Genomic DNA, 26,482 nt, shown 5'->3' with positions numbered 1-26,482 from the left:
TTTGAGATGTGTTTGTGATGTTTTGAATGCAGTGCTTCATCTTGCAAGAGATGTGAAGCATTTTGCATTTTGTGTGCAATTCTTGGATTTGCCGTTGAAAAAAACTGTGTCAGGTTTTAGAAATTATGTGACAAGTAAAGATGTTGTTTGTAAACAGTTGAACAAAAACTGTAATCTGAAAAGTGCGCCGCCTAGCGACAAGAGAAAAGCGGCTAATCATCTCAGAGGGACCGCAGAGAGAGAGACGGAGAGAGAGAGAGAGCTCCAGAATAATCAATGCAGAAATAAAGCAGCCGAGGTGCTGGAATATCGCAGTTTCTCCGGTGAAGCTCGAGCAGTGCCGGTCAGTCGCGATGGGGAACCGGGGGATGGAGGACCTGATCCCGCTGGTCAACCGAATGCAGGATGCGTTCTCCGCCATCGGACAGAACGCGAACCTGGACCTGCCGCAGATCGCGGTGGTGGGCGGACAGAGCGCCGGGAAAAGCTCCGTGCTCGAGAACTTCGTGGGGAAGTGAGTCCTTCATTTATTAAAACACACACAATAATCATTAATACACAATAATCATACGCGTACTGCAAATGCACGCAGCATTAATCTTATATTCCGGCTCAGTCGCAACCCCCATCATGCCTCAATGATATGTAAAGGTCATCGTAAGGATTCTGATAATAACCTTTAAATGTTATTGAGACATGATGGAGGGAGGATCATTCACTGCAATGGTGAAAATCACCAGCCGTGTTCACAACAACACAACTGAATCTTCTTACATAATCCTCCTCGTTTATAGTGTATTCTTCATTATGCATTAGTGCATCATCATCATCATCACCATTAGTGTGTCCTTTAATAACAATAATAATAATAATAATAACGCACAAGGTCATTAAGGTGAAAAACCCATATAAACACTGTAAGCTCTGGTTCTGTGAAGAAAGAGCGTGAAACATGGATGCTGCTGGGATGTTGTTTACTAGAGCTGTAGATTCAACCTGAGCTGAGCTTCTGATAAAACCTCACAGATCTGCCTTAAACAGCCGTCACCTGCCCTCTTCTGATACACACGCTCTCCGATGCTGATGCTTCAATACCAATAGAATACAACACTTCAAATATATAATGCAAACTACATTCCTTATAAGTTTGCTAAATCAGTCACTGTTTCATTTCACAGAACGACAAACTGGATGCTAAACAGTCAGGTTTCAGGAGGGGCCATTCAACTGAGACTGCGCTTCTCTCGGTCACTGAAGCCCTGCGAATTGCAAAAGCCCATTCCAAATCATCAGTCCTCATTCTGCTGGACCTATCTGCCGCTTTTGACACTGTCAATCATCAGATACTCCTGTCCACCCTCTCATCACTGGGCATCTCTGGCATTCCACTTCGCTGGTTTGAATCCTATCTCACTGGTAGGTCTTTCAGGGTGGCCTGGGAGGTGAGGTATCCAAAGCACATACACTGGTCACTGGGGTTCCTCAGGGATCAGTTCTTGGACCCTCCTCTTCTCCACATACACTACATCACTGGGTCCCATCATACAGGCACATGGATTCTCATACCATTGCTACGCTGATGACACACAGCTCTACCTCTCTTTTCAACCAGATGATCCAACGGTAACTGCAAGGATCTCAGGTTGCCTGGCGGACATCTCGGCATGGATGAAAGAACATCACCTGCAGCTCAACCTGGCAAAGACTGAGCTTCTTGTCCTCCCTGCCACTCCGACTCTACAGCATGACTTCACGATCCAGTTAGGTTCATCAACAATAACCCCATCAACTTCGGTCAGAAATCTTGGTGTAATCTTTGATGATCAGCTGACCTTCAAAGACCACATTACAAAACTGCTCGATCTTGCAGGTTTGCACTATATAACATCAGAAAGATCAGGCCCTTTCTGACAGAGCATGCTGCACAACTTCTTGTCCAGGCCCTTGTCATTTCTAGGCTGGACTATTGCAATGCTCTTCTGGCTGGACTTCCGTCTAATACAGTCAAACCTCTACAAATGATTCAGAATGCAGCGGCACGACTGGTCTTCAACGAGCCCAAAAGAGCCCATGTTACACCTCTCTTTATCTCCCTGCACTGGCTACCAATCACGGCTCGCATCAAGTTCAAGACACTGATGCTTGCATATAGAACAACCACTGGCTCAGCACCCGTTTACTTGCACTCTCTATTAACAAACTACATCCCCTCCAGAAATCTGAGATCTGCTAGTGAGCGACGCCTCGTGATACCATCACAGAGAGGCGCAAAATCACTCTCTAGATCATTCTCATTCACCATTCCTGGCTGGTGGAACGATCTTCCCACCTCTATCCGGAATGCTGGATCCCTGTCAATCTTCAAGCAACAACTGAAAACTCATCTCTTTCGACAGCACTTGACTTCATCCTAAACTTAAAAAAAAAAAAAAAAAAAAAATTATCTTTACTTATTCCTTCCTTTGGTAGTTTGTATTTATTTGAACAATGTCTGAGACTTGGTGTTGCAAGCACTTCGTATGTCTGATTGCCTCTTCAAGATTAATCGCTCGATGTATTCCCCAATTGTAAGTCGCTTTGGATAAAAGCATCTGCTAAATGACTAAATGTAAATGTAAATGTAAATGTAAATGTAAGTGTAATACAGCATAATTCCTAGGAAACATTTCGTTTTAAAATGATTATTGTTTTAATCTTTCAGCATTTCTGTCTGAAACAATCATTCCAATGTTAAATGATAGATTATAATAACTTGAACTTTTTTTTTTCATGCTTTTATGCATCTCCAAGTCCAATAGATTCTTCACACAAGAATAAAAAGAAAAATCATGTCTAATTCTTGTTTTAATAAGATAATAATACTTATATAAACAGATACTTAAATAAATAGACATCTCTGATTGAGCTATAATAAAATTCAACAGACGCCCATTTTCTTCTTTGCTTTAGACTCCTTATAACCATAAATAAACAGGTATACTGAACATTTCATTAAAATCATCAAAAATCATTTTCAGCACACAAACAAACAAACAAACAAACAAACAAACAGAGGTTGCAACCTTTCACAATATAATATAAAACAATGGAAAATAGTATCTCTCTGCCCATAAAAAAACACATCTATCTTTTAGCTGGCGATTTAAAATAGAAATGAAGGCATTAACTGCAACAAACAATGCCATGCAAGATCCTCCATTGCACATCTCCAATATATTTTGTGAATGGTGTCTTGTATAATGTACCCTGCATTGGTTTAAACTAGAGACAAGACATGCATGACTTCACCATGGAGTATCAGACCTGCTCTTTGTTCAACACCTTTACACACTTTATAAAAATATTTTCCACCAGTAAACTTACAGTTTATTTCAGCTGCTTACACACAACATTTTTCCTCGTCACACAGTTTCTGAAAGCTGTCACTCAAACAGCAGAACACACACCAAATCTGCAAAACCAGACACTGATTCTCAGCCTTTTTCAATTTCATAAAACACTTTTTGCAAAACACAACACACAATTATTTATGTAACACACACAAATCTAACAGGAATTAATATTATGGCAAAGGTGTTTTGCTTTTGAGATGTGTTTGTGATGTTTTGAATGCAGTGCTTCATTTTGCAAGAGATGTGAAGCATTTTGCATTTTGTGTGCAATTCTTGGATTTGCCGTTGAAAAAAACTGTGTCAGGTTTTAGAAATTATGTGACAAGTAAAGATGTTGTTTGTAAACAGTTGAACAAAAACTGTAATCTGAAAAGTGCGCCGCCTAGCGACAAGAGAAAAGCGGCTAATCATCTCAGAGGGACCGCAGAGAGAGAGACGGAGAGAGAGAGCTCCAGAATAATCAATGCAGAAATAAAGCAGCCGAGGTGCTGGAATATCGCAGTTTCTCCGGTGAAGCTCGAGCAGTGCCGGTCAGTCGCGATGGGGAACCGGGGGATGGAGGACCTGATCCCGCTGGTCAACCGAATGCAGGATGCGTTCTCCGCCATCGGACAGAACGCGAACCTGGACCTGCCGCAGATCGCGGTGGTGGGCGGACAGAGCGCCGGGAAAAGCTCCGTGCTCGAGAACTTCGTGGGAAGTGAGTCCTTCATTTATTAAAACACACACAATAATCATTAATACACAATAATCATACGCGTACTGCAAATGCACGCAGCATTAATCTTATATTCCGGCTCAGTCGCAACCCCCATCATGCCTCAATGATATGTAAAGGTCATCGTAAGGATTCTGATAATAACCTTTAAATGTTATTGAGACATGATGGAGGGAGGATCATTCACTGCAATGGTGAAAATCACCAGCCGTGTTCACAACAACACAACTGAATCTTCTTACATAATCCTCCTCGTTTATAGTGTATTCTTCATTATGCATTAGTGCATCATCATCATCATCACCATTAGTGTGTCCTTTAATAACAATAATAATAATAATAATAACGCACAAGGTCATTAAGGTGAAAAACCCATATAAACACTGTAAGCTCTGGTTCTGTGAAGAAAGAGCGTGAAACATGGATGCTGCTGGGATGTTGTTTACTAGAGCTGTAGATTCAACCTGAGCTGAGCTTCTGATAAAACCTCACAGATCTGCCTTAAACAGCCGTCACCTGCCCTCTTCTGATACACACGCTCTCCGATGCTGATGCTTCAATACCAATAGAATACAACACTTCAAATATATAATGCAAACTACATTCCTTATAAGTTTGCTAAATCAGTCACTGTTTCATTTGATATAACGTTTTAAAGTCTTAAAGTGTGTGAGTGTGTGAGTGCAGCGTTTGGTAGGGAAGAATTCCTCAAAAGTGTGTTTTGTTGGTAATTAGTGATCAGACGCACACAGCAACCTGGTGAAAGAATCCAACACTGAAGGACTCCAGCAACCCAGAACATCTTCGTAAACATCTACAAACACCCTAGCAACCTACAACATCTTCGTAAACATCTAGAAACACCCTAGCAACCTAAAACATCTTCATAAACATCTAGAAACAGCCTAGCAACCCAGAACATCTTCGTAAACATCTACAAACACCCTAGCAACCTAAAACATTTTCATAAACATCTAGAAACACCCTAGCAACCTACAACATCTTTTTAAACATCTAGAAACACCCTAGCAACCTAAAACATCATCATAAAAATCTAGAAACACCCTAGCAACCTAGAACATCTTTGTAAACATCTAGAAACACCCTAGCAACCTAAAACATCTTCATAAACATCTAGAAACACCCTAGCAACCTAAAACATATTCATAAACAGAAACACTGTAGCAACCTAGAACATCTTCGTGAACATCTAGAAACACCCCAACGACCTATAACATCTTAAGAACATCTTCATAAACATCTAGAAACACCCTAGCAACCCAGAACATCTTCGTAAACATCTAGAAACACCCTAGCAACCTAAAACATCTTCATAAACATCTAGAAACACCCTAGCAACCCAGAACATCTTTGTAAACATCTAGAAACACCCTAGCAACCTAAAACATCTTCATAAACATCTAGAAACACCCTAGCAACCTAGAACATCTTCGTGAACATCTAGAAACACCCCAACGACAGATAACATCTTCAGAACATCTTCATAAACATCTAGAAACACCCTAGCAACCCAGAACATCTTCGTAAACATCTAGAAACACCCTAGCAACCTAGAACATCTTCGTAAACATCTAGAAACACCCTAGCAACCTAAAACATCTTCATAAACATCTAGAAACAGCCTAGGAACCCAGAACATCTTCGTAAACATCTACAAACACCCTAGCAACCTAAAACATTTTCATAAACATCTAGAAACACCCTAGCAACCTAGAACATCTTTGTAAAAATCTAGAAACACCCTAGCAACCTAAAACATCTTCATAAACAGAAACACTGTAGCAACCTAGAACATCTTCGTGAACATCTAGAAACACCCTAGCAACCCAGAACATCTTCGTGAACATCTAGAAACACCCCAACGACCTATAACATCTTCAGAACATCTTCATAAACATCTAGAAACACCCTAGCAACCCAGAACATCTTCGTGAACATCTAGAAACACCCCAACGACCTATAACATCTTCAGAACATCTTCATAAACATCTAGAAACACCCTAGCAACCCAGAACATCTTCGTAAACATCTAGAAACACCCTAACAACCTAAAACATCTTCATAAACATCTAGAAACACCCTAGCAACCCAGAACATCTTCGTGAACATCTAGAAACACCCTAACAACCTAAAACATCTTCGTAAACATCTAGAAACACCCTAGCAACCTAAAACATCTTCAGAAACATCTAGAAACAGCCTAGGAACCCAGAACATCTTCGTAAACATCTAGAAACACCCTAGCAACCTAGAACATCTTTGTAAAAATCTAGAAACACCCTAGCAACCTAAAACATCTTCATAAACAGAAACACTGTAGCAACCTAGAACATCTTTGTGAACATCTAGAAACACCCCAACGACCTATAACATCTTCAGAACATCTTCATAAACATCTAGAAACACCCTAGCAACCCAGAACATCTTCGTGAACATCTAGAAACACCCCAACGACCTATAACATCTTCAGAACATCTTCATAAACATCTAGAAACACCCTAGCAACCCAGAACATCTTCGTGAACATCTAGAAACACCCCAACGACCTATAACATCTTCAGAACATCTTCATAAACATCTAGAAACACCCTAGCAACCCAGAACATCTTCGTGAACATCTAGAAACACCCCAACGACCTATAACATCTTCAGAACATCTTCATAAACATCTAGAAACACCCTAGCAACCCAGAACATCTTTGTAAACATCTAGAAACACCCTAGCAACCTAAAACATCTTCATAAACATCTAGAAACACCCTAGCAACCTAGAGCATCTTCGTGAACATCTAGAAACACCCCAACGACAGATAACATCTTCAGAACATCTTCATAAACATCTAGAAACACCCTAGCAACCCAGAACATCTTCGTAAACATCTAGAAACACCCTAGCAACCTAGAACATCTTCGTAAACATCTAGAAACACCCTAGCAACCTAAAACATCTTCATAAACATCTAGAAACAGCCTAGGAACCCAGAACATCTTCGTAAACATCTACAAACACCCTAGCAACCTAAAACATTTTCATAAACATCTAGAAACACCCTAGCAACCTAGAACATCTTTGTAAAAATCTAGAAACACCCTAGCAACCTAAAACATCTTCATAAACAGAAACACTGTAGCAACCTAGAACATCTTCGTGAACATCTAGAAACACCCTAGCAACCCAGAACATCTTCGTGAACATCTAGAAACACCCCAACGACCTATAACATCTTCAGAACATCTTCATAAACATCTAGAAACACCCTAGCAACCCAGAACATCTTCGTGAACATCTAGAAACACCCCAACGACCTATAACATCTTCAGAACATCTTCATAAACATCTAGAAACACCCTAGCAACCCAGAACATCTTCGTAAACATCTAGAAACACCCTAACAACCTAAAACATCTTCATAAACATCTAGAAACACCCTAGCAACCCAGAACATCTTCGTGAACATCTAGAAACACCCTAACAACCTAAAACATCTTCGTAAACATCTAGAAACACCCTAGCAACCTAAAACATCTTCAGAACATCTAGAAACAGCCTAGGAACCCAGAACATCTTCGTAAACATCTAGAAACACCCTAGCAACCTAGAACATCTTTGTAAAAATCTAGAAACACCCTAGCAACCTAAAACATCTTCATAAACAGAAACACTGTAGCAACCTAGAACATCTTTGTGAACATCTAGAAACACCCCAACGACCTATAACATCTTCAGAACATCTTCATAAACATCTAGAAACACCCTAGCAACCCAGAACATCTTCGTGAACATCTAGAAACACCCCAACGACCTATAACATCTTCAGAACATCTTCATAAACATCTAGAAACACCCTAGCAACCCAGAACATCTTCGTGAACATCTAGAAACACCCCAACGACCTATAACATCTTCAGAACATCTTCATAAACATCTAGAAACACCCTAGCAACCCAGAACATCTTCGTGAACATCTAGAAACACCCCAACGACCTATAACATCTTCAGAACATCTTCATAAACATCTAGAAACACCCTAGCAACCCAGAACATCTTCGTAAACATCTAGAAACACCCTAACAACCTAAAACATCTTCATAAACATCTAGAAACACCCTAGCAACCCAGAACATCTTCGTGAACATCTAGAAACACCCTAACAACCTAAAACATCTTCATAAACATCTAGAAACACCCTAGCAACCCAGAACATCTTTGTAAACATCTAGAAACACCCCAACGACCTATAACATCAGAACATCTTCATAAACATCTAGAAACACTCCAGCAACCCAGAACATCTTAATAAACTTCTAGAAACACCCCAGCAACCCAGAACATCTTCGTAAACATCTAGAAACACTCCAGCAACCCAGAACATCTTCGTAAACATCTAGAAACACTCCAGCAACCTAGAACACCTTCGTAAACATCTAGAAACACCCCAACGACCTATAACATCAGAACATCTTCATAAACATCTAGAAACACCCTAGCAACCCAGAACATCTTCATAAACATCTAGAAACACCCTAGCAACCCAGAACATCTTCATAAACATCTAGAAACACCCTAGCAACCCAGAACATCTTTGTAAACATCTAGAAACACCCCAACGACCTATAACATCAGAACATCTTCATAAACATCTAGAAACACTCCAGCAACCCAGAACATCTTTGTACACATTAGAGCATAAACAATTCCGCACTGGCTTCATTGTAAACAGTTTTTATTTAAACAACAGACGCAAGACATTTACATCAATGCTCATCATGTTAGTTATCAGACATAAACAATCATCTAGAGTCGATGTGTGCTGGATCATCTCTGGTCCAGGAAGAGGAAGATAGTGGAGCGCTTTGAGCCTCTGATTCATTGAGCAGCACGCTCTGAGTCATGCTCGAGTGGTTTTGGGCCGCATGTCTCTCGAGGAGGAATGTTTGCTTGTTCTTTCTGCAGTGTGTGTGAATAACTCAGTCTTACACTGCATGATTCAGCAACTATTGCTGCTAAGGGAGCTCGTGTGAGCAGAGACACATAAACCAACTGTTTCCATTGGATTCTGTACATGTTAAGCTACAAAAGTTGACTATGCCCCTTTTTTCTTTTTTAGTGATTTCACTTATGCTTATTGCTGTGAACGCAACATATATTACCAAGCAGTTTTATTAACACCAATGTGTCAGCGTTCATAAATTAAGTTATTACTTCTGTAAGACAAGCATTTGAGGAAGTGTCAGTTCCATTCTGTAAATAAAAAGACAAAAAGATTGGGTCATTAAAAATTTAAATGAAAAGCTTGATAGAATAAAAAAAAAAAAATCACATTATGTCAAGACAATAATTAGATGATTTTTAATTCAATGCAACAGAAAGGGATTACTTTTTTGGATCTTCTGAAGGACCAGGACTAGGTACGGATGTCTTGCAGATGGTTAGAGGAAGCGCAATCTGTACTCACTATCATTGTCTGTTATTTAAATCTGGCAAAATTAACCTTCTACACTATTATGACAAAAGCCTCGTCCTATATTTAGACCTCCAATCAAACAGACTGTAATTATCCTGAACACGCGCTGTTCAAAATCTGGAATGTCTTGCAAATCCTGGAAAACTACTAATTACATCTAAATAAAGATGCACAGGAACAATCTGTGACGCAACCTCTAAATAAAGCATCTTATAAATAACAATAAAGCATAACCTTTCAAATCTTTACCTGCTGTAAGATGTGTCATATTCATGCAGTATTTGAAATCTTCATTGGCTGCCCGGTGTAAATTACCTACATGTCACGGATGTTGCTTGTAATTTCTGCAGGGTTATTACAGTTTAGAAAAAGAAAAGCTAGTTGCCAAGGCAGTATTTATCATTTTCACTTAGTGTAACTTGATGCATTAAAGTTAATAAAAATAAAAATAAATAACAGTTCATATATATATATATATATATATATACACACACACACACACACACACACACACACACAATATAGACATAAAAAAAACAGCTAATAAAAATGATAAAAACACACAAATTACTCAAATTTTAACATTTAAATTAAAACAAAAAATAAAAACTAATTAAAAAACACAAATATCTCAATGATACTATTATTGCATCTCTATAGGGTCATGTTACAAAAACATTTATAGATTAAATTCATTCATAGAATAATTTGGTTCCAAAATAAACAAAACTGACACACATTTTGTTTTCAATGACTTTTCAGTATATATGTGAAAGTATACAAATTTCAGTATACAAATGTGTATGAAAATTCAGCAAAAACAGTAAAACAGTTATGAGGCTCAAAATAAAGAAACAGAAAAAGTATAAAAACATCAGTGCATTGTTTCTGGCTACAGAAACTAAATCATAAATTGCACAAAATTACAACAACAAAAAACTAACAAACAAAAATAAATAACACATTATTATTATTATAATTATTATTTTTAATCCTTTTACTGAGAACACAGTTCTAGCTTTCAGTAAATATATATTTAAAAGATATTACAAAAGTATTTGGGGAGCCAGATATCAGACGAGCACTATTCTTAAAGTACAGTATAAACGTGAACAGTGTGTGAATTATGAGAGAAGGGAGCTGTAGATGAAGCGATGTGTGTGTGTTTGCATTCACACACAATCACTCCATCTCTTTAGGGTTTGTAATCTGTTGGCCTTGATTAAGCTGCTTGCTGTTGATCCTTTTTACTTTTAATAGAAACAGTCAGTCTGCAGTCATATACTGCCACTTTCATCATCATCATCATCATCATTTTACAGATGTGTAAAATATATATAAGGACATTTTCCATTTTATGGGCATATATAGGTATGGTCAACTGTTTGTTAAGCCATCATGACGTCATTTGTCATCTTCAATGCGATGGATTTGCATAAAAATGGTTATGCAACTGATTGCACAGTTTGCTCATGGTTCATGAATAATCTATAAATTTCCTGTTAAAGTTAACAGGATTTGTAACATCTCTATAGTTGTACATGCGTATACATTGATATTGTACATATCTCTGTCCATCCAAGCATTAAAAACTGTTCATACACACTTTATGAATGACTAATAACTAACAAAATCATGCTGGAAAGATTAAAACAACTACCAAATACATTCAAAATAAGTCGATTCCCAGTGAATGCATGAACTCTATACCTTCAATGCAACGCAAGTCACTTTGGATAAAAGCATCTGCCAAATGCAAAAATGTAAATCACATTTTACAGAGTAACAATTACTCATATAGTAAACGTGTAGCAGCAGTCTAACATGACGCTTTGAAAATGAAATGGCATTTTTACAAGAGAAAATCTGTGAGGGTTCTGTGTGCTGTGATTTGATAATGTGTTGTGTTAAAGCATAACGAGCAGCGCTGATATGAAGACATTCTTCATCTTAATCTGCGAGCGGCAGCGTGAAATGAGCTTCAGCAGGCTGTTTGTTTGGCCTCTTAATCTGCCGAGCCTCGATGAAGTCTTATGAACGCTGACAGATGACTGCAGATGATTTACACGTTCCTCGGCCGATCGATGTGGCTGTGAAACGCTCTCAGATCACACGCTTTCCCTGCGACACCTCGTTTAGCAGCGTGAGATTCACTGCGGTCGTGCTCACACACATGATGCTGTACGCCAGAACGATTGGGAAAGTTGCATGAATTATGGACGCTTGATCAATTTTGGTCAGTATTCAGATCACGATTATTTAGCATGATTACTCATTGACTTTAGAAACATGCATTCATTGAACAGAGAAAAACTTTTTTTTTTACTTTAACTTTAATTATAATTCAACTGAAAAACACATTTAAAAAATGTAGACGTGAGCTTAAATCTCTCTCTATACATGAAGAGTTCATTTGCAAAAACAGATTGCAAAAATAAGTTTTCAAAAATCATGTTTTTTCATTGTGCATTCCAATTAATCTCAATCAAACTGCATTTGGGTCATTTTGATTAGGTTAAAAAATAACTAAAAAATAACAATAAAAACATGATTCTTGAAAAAGTGATCTGTTTTTGCAAATAAACTCTTCATATATATATATATATATATATATACAGTATCTCACAGAAGTGAGTAAACCCCTCATTTTTTTGTAAATGTATTATTATATCTTTTCATGTGACAACACTGAAGAAATGACACTTTGCTACAATGTAAAGTAGTGAGTGTACAGCTTGTATAACAGTGTAAATTTGCTGTCCCCTCAAAATAACTCAAAACACAGCCATTAATGTCTAAACCACTGGCCACAAAAGTGAGTACACCCCTAAGAGAAAATGTCCAAATTGGGCCCAAACTGTCAATATTTTGTGTGGCCACCATTATTTTCCAGCACTGCCTTAACCCTCTTGGGCATGGAGTTCAGCAGAGCTTCACAGGTTGCCACTGCAGTCCTCTTCCACTCCTCCATGATGACATCACGGAGCTGGTGGATGTTAGAGACCTTGCGCTCCTCCACCTTCCGTTTGAGGATGCCCCACAGATGCTCAATAGGGTTTAGGTCTGGAGATGTGCTTGGCCAGTCCATCACCTTTACCCTCAGCTTCTTTAGCAAGGCAGTGGTCGTCTTGGAGGTGTGTTTGGGGTCGTTATCATGTTGGAATACTGCCCTGCGGCCCAGTGTCCGAAGGGAGGGGATCATGCTCTGCTTCAGTATGTCACAGTACATGCTGGCATTCATGGTTCCCTCAATGAACTGTAGCTCCGCAGTGCCGGCAGCACTCATGCAGCCCCAGACCATGACACTCCCACCACCGTGCTTGACTGTAGGCAAGACACACTTGTCTTTGTACTCCTCACCTGGTTGCCGCCACACACGCTTGACACCATCTGAACCAAATAAGTTTATCTTGGTCTCATCAGACCACAGGACATGGTTCCAGTAATCCATATCCTTAGTCTGCTTGTCTTCAGCAAACTGTTTGCGGGCTTTCTTGTGCATCATCTTTAGAAGAGGCTTCCTTCTGGGACGAGAGCCATGCAGACCAATCTGATGCAGTGTGCGGCGTATGGTCTGAGCACTGACAGGCTGAGCCCCCACCCCTTCAACCTCTGCAGCAATGCTGGCAGGACTCATACGTCTATTTCCCAAACACAACCTCTGGATATGACGCTGAGCACGTGCACTCAACTTCTTTGGTCGACCATGGCGAGGCCTGTTCTGAGTGGAACCTGTCCTGTTAAACCGCTGTATGGTCTTGGCCACCGTGCTGCAGCTCAGTTTCAGGGTCTTGGCAATCTTCTTATAGCCTACGCCATCTTTATGTAGAGCAACAGTTCTTTTTTTCAGATCCTCAGAGAGTTCTTTGCCATGAGGTGCCATGTTGAACTTCCAGTGACCAGTATGAGAGAGTGAGAGCGATAACACCCAATTTAAAACACCTGCTCCCCATTCACACCTGAGACCTTGTAACACTAACGAGTCACATGACACCGGGGAGAGAAAATGGCTAATTGGGCCCAATTTGGACATTTTCACTTAGGGGTGTACTCACTTTTGTGGCCAGTGGTTTAGACATTAATGGCTGTGTGTTGAGTTATTTTGAGGGAACAGCAAATTTACACTGTTATACAAGCTGTACACTCACTACTTTACATTGTAGAAAAGTGTAATTTCTTCAGTGTTGTCACATGAAAAGATATAAAATATTTACAAAAATGTGAGGGGTGTACTCACTTCTGTGAGATACTGTATATATATTTATTTATTTATTTTTTTGACTACACTGACATTATTGAATGAGAATAAAGCTTGGAATAAATTGAATCAACATTGATCTGAATAATGGCTCTGTTGTCTTCCGTAGAGCTGATTTACAGCTGAAATTGATTTTTTTTTCATAACTGATGAATTCTAAAGCATTAACACTGTTGCTGCTTTGATCTGAATTGTATAAAGTGCTATAGAAATAAATGTGACTTCACAATTAAATAATAATAAAAATAATAAACATATATAAAATGAAAATATATATGCACAAATAAATAATGTAAAAACAATAAATAAAATTAAATAGTCAAATAAGATTAATTACTTGTAATGCACTGCCACAAGCTGCAGAAACCTACGGAACAAGATCATCACTGGAAATGGAATGCAATACAATAATTACTTCAATTCAAAATATACAATTATTGATTCAAAACTGAAAAATAAAGTCTGATTAATTGACCAGTCCTAGTATGAAACAGGGAAGTTCAGGACCACAAATCAGTGTCTGTAGAAAGTCTAGAACGGGATTCTCGAAGCAGATTGTATGTGAACATGAGGCCTGTTTCAGCACCAAGGACAGCTCCAGAAGAACGGTCAGCATTCCCACAATTCCCTGCCAGAGCCTCAGACAACCCAAATTAACCTTGGGCTGGACTTTATTCTGAAAAACTCAGTCATTAACTAGTAGTTTTAAATTCTGAAGGAAATGTGAGCGGCGTTTGCCTTTCCAAAATCCACCACTATGATGCTAGCGTGTAGAAATTAAGCTGTAAATATGAGGGTTTAGTCAAGTGTTAGTTAAAATAGAATTATTGTATTTGTATTATTTTACTTAAATAGTCATTTTTTATTTTATAGTGAAATCTTGTTTATAGTTCAATATGAATATTTATTTTGCTTTTATTTAGTCATTTTAATATTTTTTATTTAATAATTATTATTATGATTATTATTACAATTTTTAAACTACTTACACACATAATCTTTCCTTGTCACACAGTTTCTGAAAGCTGTCGCTCAAAAAGCAGTACACACCAAATCTGCAAAACCATACATTTATTCTCAGCTTTTGACTTTTGATTTTTAATTATTTCTATATAGACATTTAAAAAAAAGTAATTTAAAATATGAAAAGTCAAAATATTAAAATAAAAACTTGTTAATAATGTAATTCATATTTCATAATAATTCATAAAATATTAATAAAAACTGTAAAAGTATCTCAATGACACTAAAATATCACTGGCCCTGACATACATAATAAGCAGCTGGAGTGAGTGAAATGGAGGATTATGTTTTTCATTTATTATCTGAGTCATGTTCGCAGACGGTTTAATCGCTGTATGAGAGCAGGAAACGGCCCATTACTGTCACGCTCTCCATTAAACATCATGTAATGCTCTGCTCATCACCGCAGCATTAGACTGTCATCAGCCGTTTCTCTTGTTTGTACTGCACAAATACAGTATGTGTAATGTTATAATCTATCAGTATCTGACAGTTGGAAGCCAGTCGGTCTCCTCTGCATTGATAAATCACGGAGCTCCGGTGAATCTGAGCCGGCCTCAGCAGGATTACCTCTAATCTGATTCTCCCGCGTTCATTCGCTGCTTTAATCTGACGCTCCACAACAACAGTGCTCTTCATTCGCTTCAGACCGTAACCTGGAATCACACACAGCACACTTCAACACTCGCCAACACAAGACACATGATAGAAGATCATATACATCAACACTGCTTCAGTCAGAGAGAGTGGAGTCCTCAAAATTGGGTGTTTCTTCAACTACGGACACTTTTGGCCCTTTAGATATAAAACTCTCTTAAACACACTTAACACACTATCACTAGTTTATTTCATTTGTTAAATCCTTCCAATGTATGTATGTATATATATTGGATTTATTTATATTTATATTTATTTATACGACTGCACTGGACCTGACAGAGATTATATTTTAAACATTTTTATTATAGACTGGCAGACTCATTTTTCAAGTAAATGTAGTTATTTTATGTGTCCTAAATGCTAATACCTACCGTATTGACCGAATATAAGATGATGTTTTTTCCGTGGAAATGCATCTGAAAAAACGTGTTCGTCTTATATTCAGGGTCTAGACTTTGACATGTCAATAATACACCCACAACAATAGGTGGCACCAAAAACGCATAAAACGAGTGTGCCATGAAATATGTAATGTAATGTGTGCTGTAAAGATCGCGAGTGAAAACAAATGAAAAAGAAAAGCTTACAGCAGCATGATTGTGACTGTCATGTTAGCCTGATGGGAACAAACTTCCTCTGTAAGTGATTTTAAAACATAAGACAGTACCCAGATTTGAAGACTACAATAAGATTTCACGTCTACTGTTAATAACATTTTGGTAGGCTACTATGAGATGGATAGCCTAAATGTTATATAATTCAGATGGGCTACCTGTTATTTCAATGGTATATCAAAATTTTCCAATGTCATTGTTGATACATTTTACCAGTATTTACCATACTTTCAAAAAAAAAAAAAAAAAAAATTGGAAAAATGTGCAATATGAAAATAATTTAAGAATAAATGTGTTTTACAGAGAGAGAAAAAACAAAACAAAAAAAACAAGATTTGGTTTTCAAAAAGCCTTTTTCCAACAGGTACATCTGGAAAAAGGGGGGTCTTATAATCAGGGTCGTCTTATATTCGGGACAATACGGTAAATTAATTTTTTTTTTCAGAATTCATAGAAAATTACAGCTTGATTAGAAATAAATTGCAGTAAAAATATTCCATCGACAGGCGATATTTACCTTTATTTTTCTTTGTTTTCAAGCACTTCACTGACACAGTTATCTCATAACATAATAAACTATAAAAAATCATGAAATGCATTTGAAAGTTGCACAAATAAATGACTAAAACATGAAGGTAAAACATTTCACATTGACATTCAACAGATGAAGTCAGAAATCTGTTATTCTTAATGCAAACGTACCCTTGGGATAACAAGAAGTGAGAGTAATTGAAGAAACACATGAATGATCTTATGATGCCCATCTTATGATTATACAGTATCTCACAGAAGTGAGTACACCCCTCACATTTTTGTAAATATTTTATATCTTTTCATGTGACAACACTGAAGAAATGACACTTTGCCTGAATGTAAAGTAGTGAGTGTACAGCTTGTAAAACAGTGTAAATTTGCTGTCCCCTCAAAATAACTCAACACACAGCCATTAATGTCTAAACCGCTGGCCACAAAAGTGAGTACACCCCTAAGTGAAAATGTCCAAATTGGGCCCAATTAGCCATTTTCTCTCCCCGGTGTCATGTGACTTGTTAGTGTTACAAGGTCTCAGGTGTGAATGGGGAGCAGGTGTGTCTCATACTGGTCACTGGAAGTTCAACATGGCACCTCATGGCAAAGAACTCTCTGAGGATCTGAAAAAAAGAATTGTTGCTCTACATAAAGATGGCGTAGGCTATAAGAAGATTGCCAAGACCCTGAAACTGAGCTGCAGCACGGTGGCCAAGACCATACAGCGGTTTAACAGGACAGGTTCCACTCAGAACAGGCCTCGCCATGGTCGACCAAAGAAGTTGAGTGCACGTGCTCAGCGTCATATCCAGAGGTTGTGTTTGGGAAATAGACGTATGAGTGCTGCCAGCATTGCTGCAGAGGTGGAAGGGGTGGGGGGTCAGCCTGTCAGTGCTCAGACCGTACGCCGCACACTGCATCAGATTGGTCTGCATGGCTGTCGTCCCAGAAGGAAGCCTCTTCTAAAGATGATGCACAAGAAAGCCCGCAAACAGTTTGCTGAAGACAAGCAGACTAAGGATATGGATTACTGGAACCATGTCCTGTGGTCTGATGAGACCAAGATAAACTTATTTGGATCAGATGGTGTCAAGCGTGTGTGGCGGCAACCAGGTGAGGAGTACAAAGACAAGTGTGTCTTGCCTACAGTCAAGCACGGTGGTGGGAGTGTCATGGTCTGGGGCTGTATGAGTGCTGCCGGCACTGCGGAGCTACAGTTCATTGAGGGAACCATGAATGCCAACATGTACTGTGACATACTGAAGCAGAGCATGATCCCCTCCCTTCCTTCCAACATGATAACGACCCCAAACACACCTCCAAGACGACCACCGCCTTGCTAAAGAAGCTGAGGGTAAAGGTGATGGACTGGCCAAGCATGTCTCCAGACCTAAACCCTATTGAGCATCTGTGGGGCATCCTCAAACGGAAGGTGGAGGAGCGTAAGGTCTCTAACATCCACCAGCTCCGTGATGTCATCATGGAGGAGTGGAAGAGGACTGCAGTGGCAACCTGTGAAGCTCTGGTGAACTCCATGCACAAGAGGGTTAAGGCAGTGCTGGAAAATAATGGTGGCCACACAAAATATTGACTAATTTGGACATTTTCACTTAGGGGTGTACTCTTTTTTGTGGCCAGTGGTTTAGACATTAATGGCTGTGTGTTGAGTTATTTTGAGGGGACAGCAAATTTACACTGTTATACAAGCTGTACACTCACTACTTTACATTGTAGCAAAGTGTCATTTCTTCAGTGTTGTCACATGAAAAGATATAATAAAATATTTACAAAAATGTGAGGGGTGTACTCACTTCTGTGAGATACTGTAGATGCACATGTGCTGGTGAACATATGATCGTGTTCAGAAGGGTGTGTGTGCATGGAAATGGACATCTAGACCGCATGGGGCGGCAGCTTTCCTCTGACCATCAAAAAGTCTGTGTGTGTGTGTGTGTGTGTGCGTGTGAGTGAGATGAGTGAGTGTGTGTGTGTGTGTGTGTGTGTGTGAGTGAGATGAGTGAGTGTGTGTGTGTGTGTGTGTGTGTGTGTGTGAGTGTGCGCGTTTTTGTGAAAAGTCAGGACATAGATGTGTATAATGACAAAGGTATGACAGGTATTACAAGGTGAAGGTGAACTCAGAATGAGTTTTTTTTGGGGAAAGTTGAAATGCACAGTCTCCTGTAAGGGGTAGGTTTAGGTGTAGGGTAGGTGTAGGGCAATAGCACATACAGTAAGTACAGTATAAAAACCATTACGCCTATGGAATGTCCCCACTTTTCACAAAAACGAACATGTGTGCGTGAGTGTGTGTGTGTGTGTGTGTGTGTGTGTGTGATGAGTGTACTTGTTTATGCTACATTGTGGGGACCAAATGTCCCCACAAGGATAGTAAAATCTGACATTTTTGACATTGGGGAAAAAATGATTAAAAATAGTAAATGATGTTTATCTGAAAATCTACAAATTCCTGTAGTCTCCTGTAAGGGGTAGGTTTAGGTGTAGGGTTGGTGTAGGACAATAGAATTTACGGTCTGTACAGTAGAAAAACCATTACGCCTATGGAGAGTCCCCACAAGGATAGCAAACCAGACGTGTGTGTGTGTGTGTGCGTGCGTGTGTGACCTTGCAGTAGGGATGTTTGTCGACCACAACTGACATTGAGAGGACAGGGATGTCTTGGCATGGCACAGATCTAGCTGTGTGTTATTCAAACACACACACACACACACACACAGAATGGAGCAGGTGGTGTTGTGTATGTGTGAGTGTGAGTTAACAGTAACCAGTTAGAGCAGTAGGACGTTTACTAAGGTCACCTGAATGACAAACACTATCTATCCATGTCTATCTATCGAAGTCTGTTTCTCTTGCTCCCCTTCAGTTTTTAAAAGTATAGTTCACCCAAAAATGAAGATTTGTTGTTAATTTCCTCAAGACATCCAAGATGTAGGTGACTTTTTTTCTTCACTAGAACAGTAAAGATGAAATATAAAAAATATGAAATATTATGAAATTTTTAGCTGAAATCTTGGTCTTTGGCTACAAGTTCAGATCAAAACTCACTTCCAGACGCCTGACTGTCACTCCGACTGGAAATGAGACGAAATAGCGGCGTATCTGATCCTGTGATGAATGAACTGATTCAGCTGCAGTTCCTCCAGCAGTCACTGAACTGAGCAAACAGTTCGACTCGTATGACTCGCTCGGCTGATATGAACATGAGGGAAGCGGTGAAATGAGTGTTTTTCCTCATGGTTTATGTAAAAAGCTGAGCTGATGAAGACTAGTTCATTCACTTTATCTGCTATAGACATGTAAAACATCCATATTTCACATCATTCTTTGGTGCTTTACAGTCTGGCTGTTCTGGTGGTTGGTATCGCTGACCAGAAGGCAACAGTTCAGAGAGAGAGTGGGCAGGGTGATTTTCTTGGCCCTTTTCCTCACTCTGGGGGGCACCAATATTCCTCTCAGCAGTCCTGACTGTCCGCTGTAGTCTCTTGATGTCTGATTAGGTAGCTGAACCAAACCAGACAGTCCTGGCCCAACCAGTCCATTCCTCATCCAACTCTCCCTCCTACAGACATTTTCTTTCTTTTCATGCTTCTCTGTGTTGTTCTGTATTGTTTTAAACAAAACCAATCCAAAGAGTGCCTTTTTATTGTGCATGGCCATGCATGGAAAGACTTGGAATTATTCATTAAGATTGGAATCAGCTATTTCTCAATTATTAGTAATTAAAATAACTTTCGTTGCAGAAGTAGAGGCTTTACACTACATTTAAAGTTTGGAGCATTCGGTCTTCATTTCTGTCATGCTGTGTTTAAGCATTTGTAAAAAAGATAAGAAAGATCCATGATTTTTGGTATGGGGTAAGTTTGTGTGAAAGGAACATTTAAGCATTTTAGAAACGTGTTAATTGACTGAATATTGTGTGAAAGCAACATGAATTGTGTTAGTGGTATGGTCACAGGAGATGGATGTTGTGCTAATTGTGTTTAGAGTTTTGAAAATGTGACCACAATTGAAAAAAACTGTAATAATATAATTGCGTATATCATTCATTGTAATATGAATGTAATATGAGTTCATTGAAACGAACTGTCCGAAAGAATCAGATCATGGAGAAGAATCAGATTTCCCCGTTTGCCTGAATCTCTGAATTACAGGTAATGCTGTGAATAATGTTCAGTTTCTTGCACAGACGGATCATTTTGCTTCATAAGACCTCAATATATCGTCAGGGCCAGTTGCTCAAAACTAATCTGATCAGATTCTGGCCATCGGATTGGATCAAATCTTGAAAATCAGCTGTTCAAAAGAAAAAAAAGGATTCTGAATTCGGATTAGGTCACAAAATCCAATCTTGGTTTTGATCTGGATTAAAGGGGTGGTTGACTGTTTTTTTTTCTAGGCTTGATTGTGTTTATGGAGTGCAGTCTAACATGGGTTAATGCTTTGTTTGTTAAAAAAACGCATTATTTTTCACATAATTTACCTCTATTCCACGCCGCTCTGTCCCTTCTCTGATAAACACGCTGATCATTTCCTGCTTTTATGAAGCCCCTCCCTCAGAAATACCCAATGGGCTCTGATTGGTTAGCTGGCCCAGTGTGTTGTGATTGGCTAGTGCGCGTCTGAACGTCCATCAGCTTGTCCCTTTAGGGGCTCCGTAGAGCACTATAGTGATGGGAAGTTCGGATCATTTTACTGACTCGGACCTTTGAGTCTCGTTCAGCAAAATGAACAAATCTTTTTTCGAGTCATTTCGTTCATTTTAGCAAAATATAATTAAAATGTTACATGCTACTTCCCTAACACATTTACTACTTATGCAAACGTTGATCACACTACAAACTATAATGCTATAAGAAACAGAAAAGATTAATTCATCGTTTACCTGGGTCTTAGCTCACCTCACCTCTTATCTGACAAGCATTCGGGTTTGAGTCGTTCGTTCATCACGTGACAGCCCCATAAGCTAAACCAATGCAGTCAGAGCCGGAAAGAGAATTGATTAATTCGCCTCCCGAGTCATCGGGTTTGAGTCGTTCGTTCTTTTGTCACGTGACGTGACAGCTTTGGGCAGAGAAATTAGTTAATTTACAACCTTCCTTACAAACGGGTGCATAGTCATTATTATTATTATTATTATTATTTACTCTTACAGTTATGTGATGCATTTCTGGTCTCAAATTATTGCTTTTAATCTCTGTCACAATGGTTCTTTTCCATAATACTGAATGTAGTAATAAAGATAATAAAGAGTTGGTTATGCTTTAATTTATTTTTTTTTTATTTTTTTTGGAGTCTAATCTTCATAAAATACAATACCTTGTTGTATTTATGTCTTTTGAGTTAACCCTTTAGATTAGACTATAGTGTTATACTTTTGTAACATATGACACTTTAGACATTAACACTGTGTACACACTCTTGAATTGTTTTTTATTGTTTATTTTTGTGCCAGAAAAGCTTTAGCAAAGAGGATAACTATTCCAAAATGAATTAAAACAATTTAAACAAAAATACAAGAAAATTAAAATATACTAAAGCCACAGAGCCAGATCATAACCTTAATATTTTAAACTAACATTAATCATTCATATTCAAAATGTTATTTGCTTTCACTTTATGTCATTGTGTCCTTTTTGACCAATCTTCTTATGCAAACATTAGACCAATATGTCAAGTCTGCCTAGGAAAAACAGTTATACCAGCAAAGCCAAAATTGGAGTAAAATGAACAAACTATAAGTGCTTTGTAATTTTAGGCTTGGATTTTTTATTATATAGTTATATTATATGTTTATTGATAGACAAAGACAGTGAAAGGACAAATCAATCAATATTTTATTTATAACAGGGTTTTATTTATTTATAAAATAACACAGATCCTCAAGAAACAGTAACAAAAACATAGTGACAGAAATGAACAGACCATTTTTATTTCTAGGAAAATGCTTATTACACATATTTTGATAAATATGATCCAACATACAAAAAATACAGTTTTACTTTATAGTATTTTACTGATCCGGCAAGTGGTCACGTGACAAAAGAACGAACGACTCAAACCCGAAGACTCGAAACAGGTGAACGAATCAATTCTCTTTCCGGCTCTGACTGCATAGGTTAGTGTATGAGGCTGTCACGTGATGAACGAACGACTCAAACCCGATGACTCGAAACAGGTGAACTAATTCCAGTACAGAACCTATAGGATGTTGCGCATGCGCGACTGAACGAATCACTCCCTGAGACGACTCGTTCTTCCCGAGTCACATTAAAGATTCGTTCAAAATGAACGAATCGTTCAAGAACGACCCATCACTAGAGCACTAGTAATCTGGAAATCTGAAAAAGTGTGTATCTGGATCAGGGTGATCCAGTCCAATTTTGCTTTGAAAAACCAGCACTAAAGTAAGATGGGTTTCCTGATCCTGGAGAGCAGAACATGGGATTCCCAAATCCATCGTTCTGATCCAGATTCAGCTTTTTGAACAACTGGCCCCAGGAGCCACGGGGATTCATTTTGACTTCCTTTATATGCTTTTCTGATTCTCAAAAATGGCCAGCTAATGACTTGAATTTTATGAATTACCAAGAAAAGGAAAAGAAAAAAGTCAGCTACATCTTGGATGTCCTGAGGCCGAGTAAATTAACAGCAATTTTTCATTTTCAGGTGAACTGTGCCTTTAATGCACCTTAGCATGTAATGCTCTCTCTGTCCGTCTGGCGGTCGTGTTGTTTCTGTGCTGTGTGAGTGTGTGTGTGTGTGTGTGTGTGTGTGTGTGTGTGTGTGATGCTGACGCTGCATGCGGTGTGGGGGAGGAGGCGGAGCTCTGGGATTAGATTCCTGTCCGTCATCACAGCTGCCTGCAGACACTGGGGGATGGGACGAGAGACACACACACAGAGAGAGAGAGAGAGTCCTCCTCTGCGTCTCCTCCACGGGGAAACACACACACACACACACACACACTGCTGCTGCTGCTGTGATTTTTAGCTGTTATTATGGGATGTTTCTGAGCCACACAGCTGCAGGGATGCCAGTGTTTTGGTGAATCTCATGATGAAACGTCCGGGTCAAATCTCTTTTTTATTATTCTAGGCAGCTGTAATATGACCTATTTTATAACTATACAGCACTCAGATCTCGGGCTTGACTGATCCTTTTTTAACTTGGGACAGAAAGTGAGATCATTGAGAGATGTTATAGTTTTTTATTAATAATTAGAATTTTTATTTTTACATTTTCCGTTTTATTTTAATTTTAGTTAGTTTTAGTAATTTGAGTGTTTTTTTTTTTTTCATTTTTATATTATTTTATTTTTAATTTTTATTTCAGTTAAAATGTTGTTATTTTAATACACCAAGTTAAACTAAATGAAAATGAAAATGTTTCCTTGGTAAAAAAAAAATAAAAAAAATTAGTTTGTTTATTTAGTATTTAGTATTTATTTAGCATTTAGGGTTTTTTATATTTAATTGTATTTCAGTTTACATATATTTTATGTTTTCTTGGCACAGTATTTATTAATAATTTGAATTAGTTTTTATTTTTCCATTTTGATTTTAAAGTTTTAGTAATGTTTTTGTACATTTGAGTAATTTGTCATTTTTAAAGTATTTTTTATTTGATTCTTTTAGTTTGGTTTTTATATTTTAGTGCATTAATCTAAATGAAAATGAGAAACATTTCTTTGGCAACTTATTTTTTAAATATTAGATTTTGTTTTAAATGTTATTATTATATAAAATGCTATATTAACACACAAGCAACTGCAAATCAATTCTAGCAACCTGCCACAATGCTATAACATCATGCTGGTGAGTTTTTCACAGGTAAACATCACTCACATGAGATGCTGATGTGAGCGTCGCTGAGTCAGATACGGAGTGTGTGTGTGTGTGTGTGTGTTCTCATCTGATCTCCAGATCAATAGTGATTGGCTGGTGTGATGGGATCAATGGGAGGGTGGCACATGTCCATATGGCCGCTCCATATGGCTCGTGTTTATGGCTGTCAGAAGAACCTGCAGCTAATGCCATCTGGACAGATCAGAGCGAGGTGCTGCGACTGATTACACAACGCTCTCCTTTAACACAGTCTTACTGCTCAAAAATCGAAGTGGTGTTTGCTCGTGCAAAACTCCAGTGCTGCGTGTTTCCTTGTCATTTTGCATGAAAAGTCATGTTTATTTCTTATTCCATTCTTTGCTAATTCTATTCTATTCCATTTATATATCACAAATGTACATACAAATTTAATCTATTTCTGTTTATTTATGTGCAAACATACTTGGCAATATAAAGCTCTGATTCTGATTCTACAGTACAGACGGTTTCAGAATAATAAACAGGAAAATAAACACTGTTAATGTTGTAAAATTCATCATTTATAAAACTAATTCAATTTCAGCTGTAAAGCAGCTCTACAGAAGACAATAGAGTCATTATTCCGATCAATTCAGTTCAATAACAGTGTCAGCATTGCATCAATTTTGAAATATTCCTCAGTATTTACTGCTGAACCTTCAAGAAATCATGTTTTTTTCACCTCGGGCCCAAAGCACATCACATTATTGACACTATTTGTTCTGCAAATACTGCTTGTTCTCAGACCAAAAGAATGCATCAAATTAAATCTAATTCAGGTAGAATTGATTATATTTAGCATCTTTACTGCAGTTGAATGTTTCCTGCAGAAATGAGCAATAGATTCACACCACAGAGCATAAAACTAAGCTGTGATATTTCTGCAACTCGTAAACACTTTTTAATAGTTGGTACTTAAAATAAACTTATTTTAGTATCACTGAGATGCTAATGTTGATATTTAGTTTGTTGAATTAGATTTATATTTTCTGTTTTCATTTAAATTTTAGTCAAAGTTTTAGTAGTTTTGTTGATTTTGTCATTTTGTCAAGGTCTATATAGTATTTATTAATTTTTATTTAATAGGGTTAGTTATTTTAATGCTTCAACAAAAATGAGAAATGTTGCCTTAGCAACTAGCTAAAGTAAAATTTAAAAAATGCATCAAATTAAACCTACTTTAAGGAGAATTTATTATATTCAGGCAATTAAAATATAATGTTGATGCACTGGGAAATGCAGATGGGCTGATATTATATGTGACCCTGCAGCACAGAAGCAGTCATAAGCAGCACAGCTATATTTGTAGCAATAGCCAACAATACATTGTATGGGTCAAAATTATACATTTTTCTTTTATGCCAAAAATCATTAGGATATTAAGATCATGTTCCATGAAGATATTGCAAATTCCCTTCCGTAACTAAATCAAAACTTCATTTTTGATTAGTAATATGCATTGCTAAGAACTTCATTTGAACAACTTTAAAGGAGATTTTCTTAATATTTAGATTTTTTTGCACCCTCAGATTCCAGATTTTCAAATAGTTGTATCTCAGACAAATATTGTCCGATCCTAACAAACCATACATCAATGGAAAGATTATTTATTCAGCTCTTATGACTGGTTTTGTGGTCGCAAAATTGTAAAATGTGTTTTCAACTTTCAACATTTCTTTTGCATTCACACACTAATCAGTATTTCTGTATGATCAGATTGTGTGATGTCAGTAAGTTCAGCGTCTTCACTGCAGAGAGGAGTGTTAGAGTCAGATCCTGGTTTGACCCCCAGAGCGCTGCAGTGTTTGCTGTGATGGTCACTCACCTCGCTGTCCTTCTGTTGCACAGGGATTTTCTCCCGCGCGGCTCTGGCATCGTCACGCGGCGTCCGCTCGTCCTGCAGCTCATCAACTGCCCCACAGG

General features: G+C 38.1%; 1 protein-coding gene across 1 annotated transcript in view; it reads left to right on the top strand.

Moving 5' to 3' along the window:
• The first annotated feature begins 216 nt into the window (after nucleotides 1-216).
• dnm1a (dynamin 1a) overlaps nucleotides 217-26,482 on the top strand; it is a 79,966-nt gene continuing 53,700 nt past the window's right edge. Inside the window, exons 1-2 of the mRNA XM_058775565.1 lie at nucleotides 217-514; nucleotides 26,408-26,481. Of these exons, the coding sequence (XP_058631548.1) occupies nucleotides 354-514; nucleotides 26,408-26,481 (235 nt within the window). The 5' untranslated portion in view covers nucleotides 217-353. The remainder of the gene's footprint in view (nucleotides 515-26,407; nucleotide 26,482) is intronic.

The sequence above is a fragment of the Onychostoma macrolepis genome, chromosome 05 (assembly GCF_012432095.1).
Source record: "Onychostoma macrolepis isolate SWU-2019 chromosome 05, ASM1243209v1, whole genome shotgun sequence".
In the NCBI taxonomy this organism is placed as follows: domain Eukaryota; kingdom Metazoa; phylum Chordata; class Actinopteri; order Cypriniformes; family Cyprinidae; genus Onychostoma; species Onychostoma macrolepis.
The sequence above is the reverse complement of the archived record's forward strand: the minus strand, read 5'-3'. Positions and strand labels throughout refer to the sequence as shown.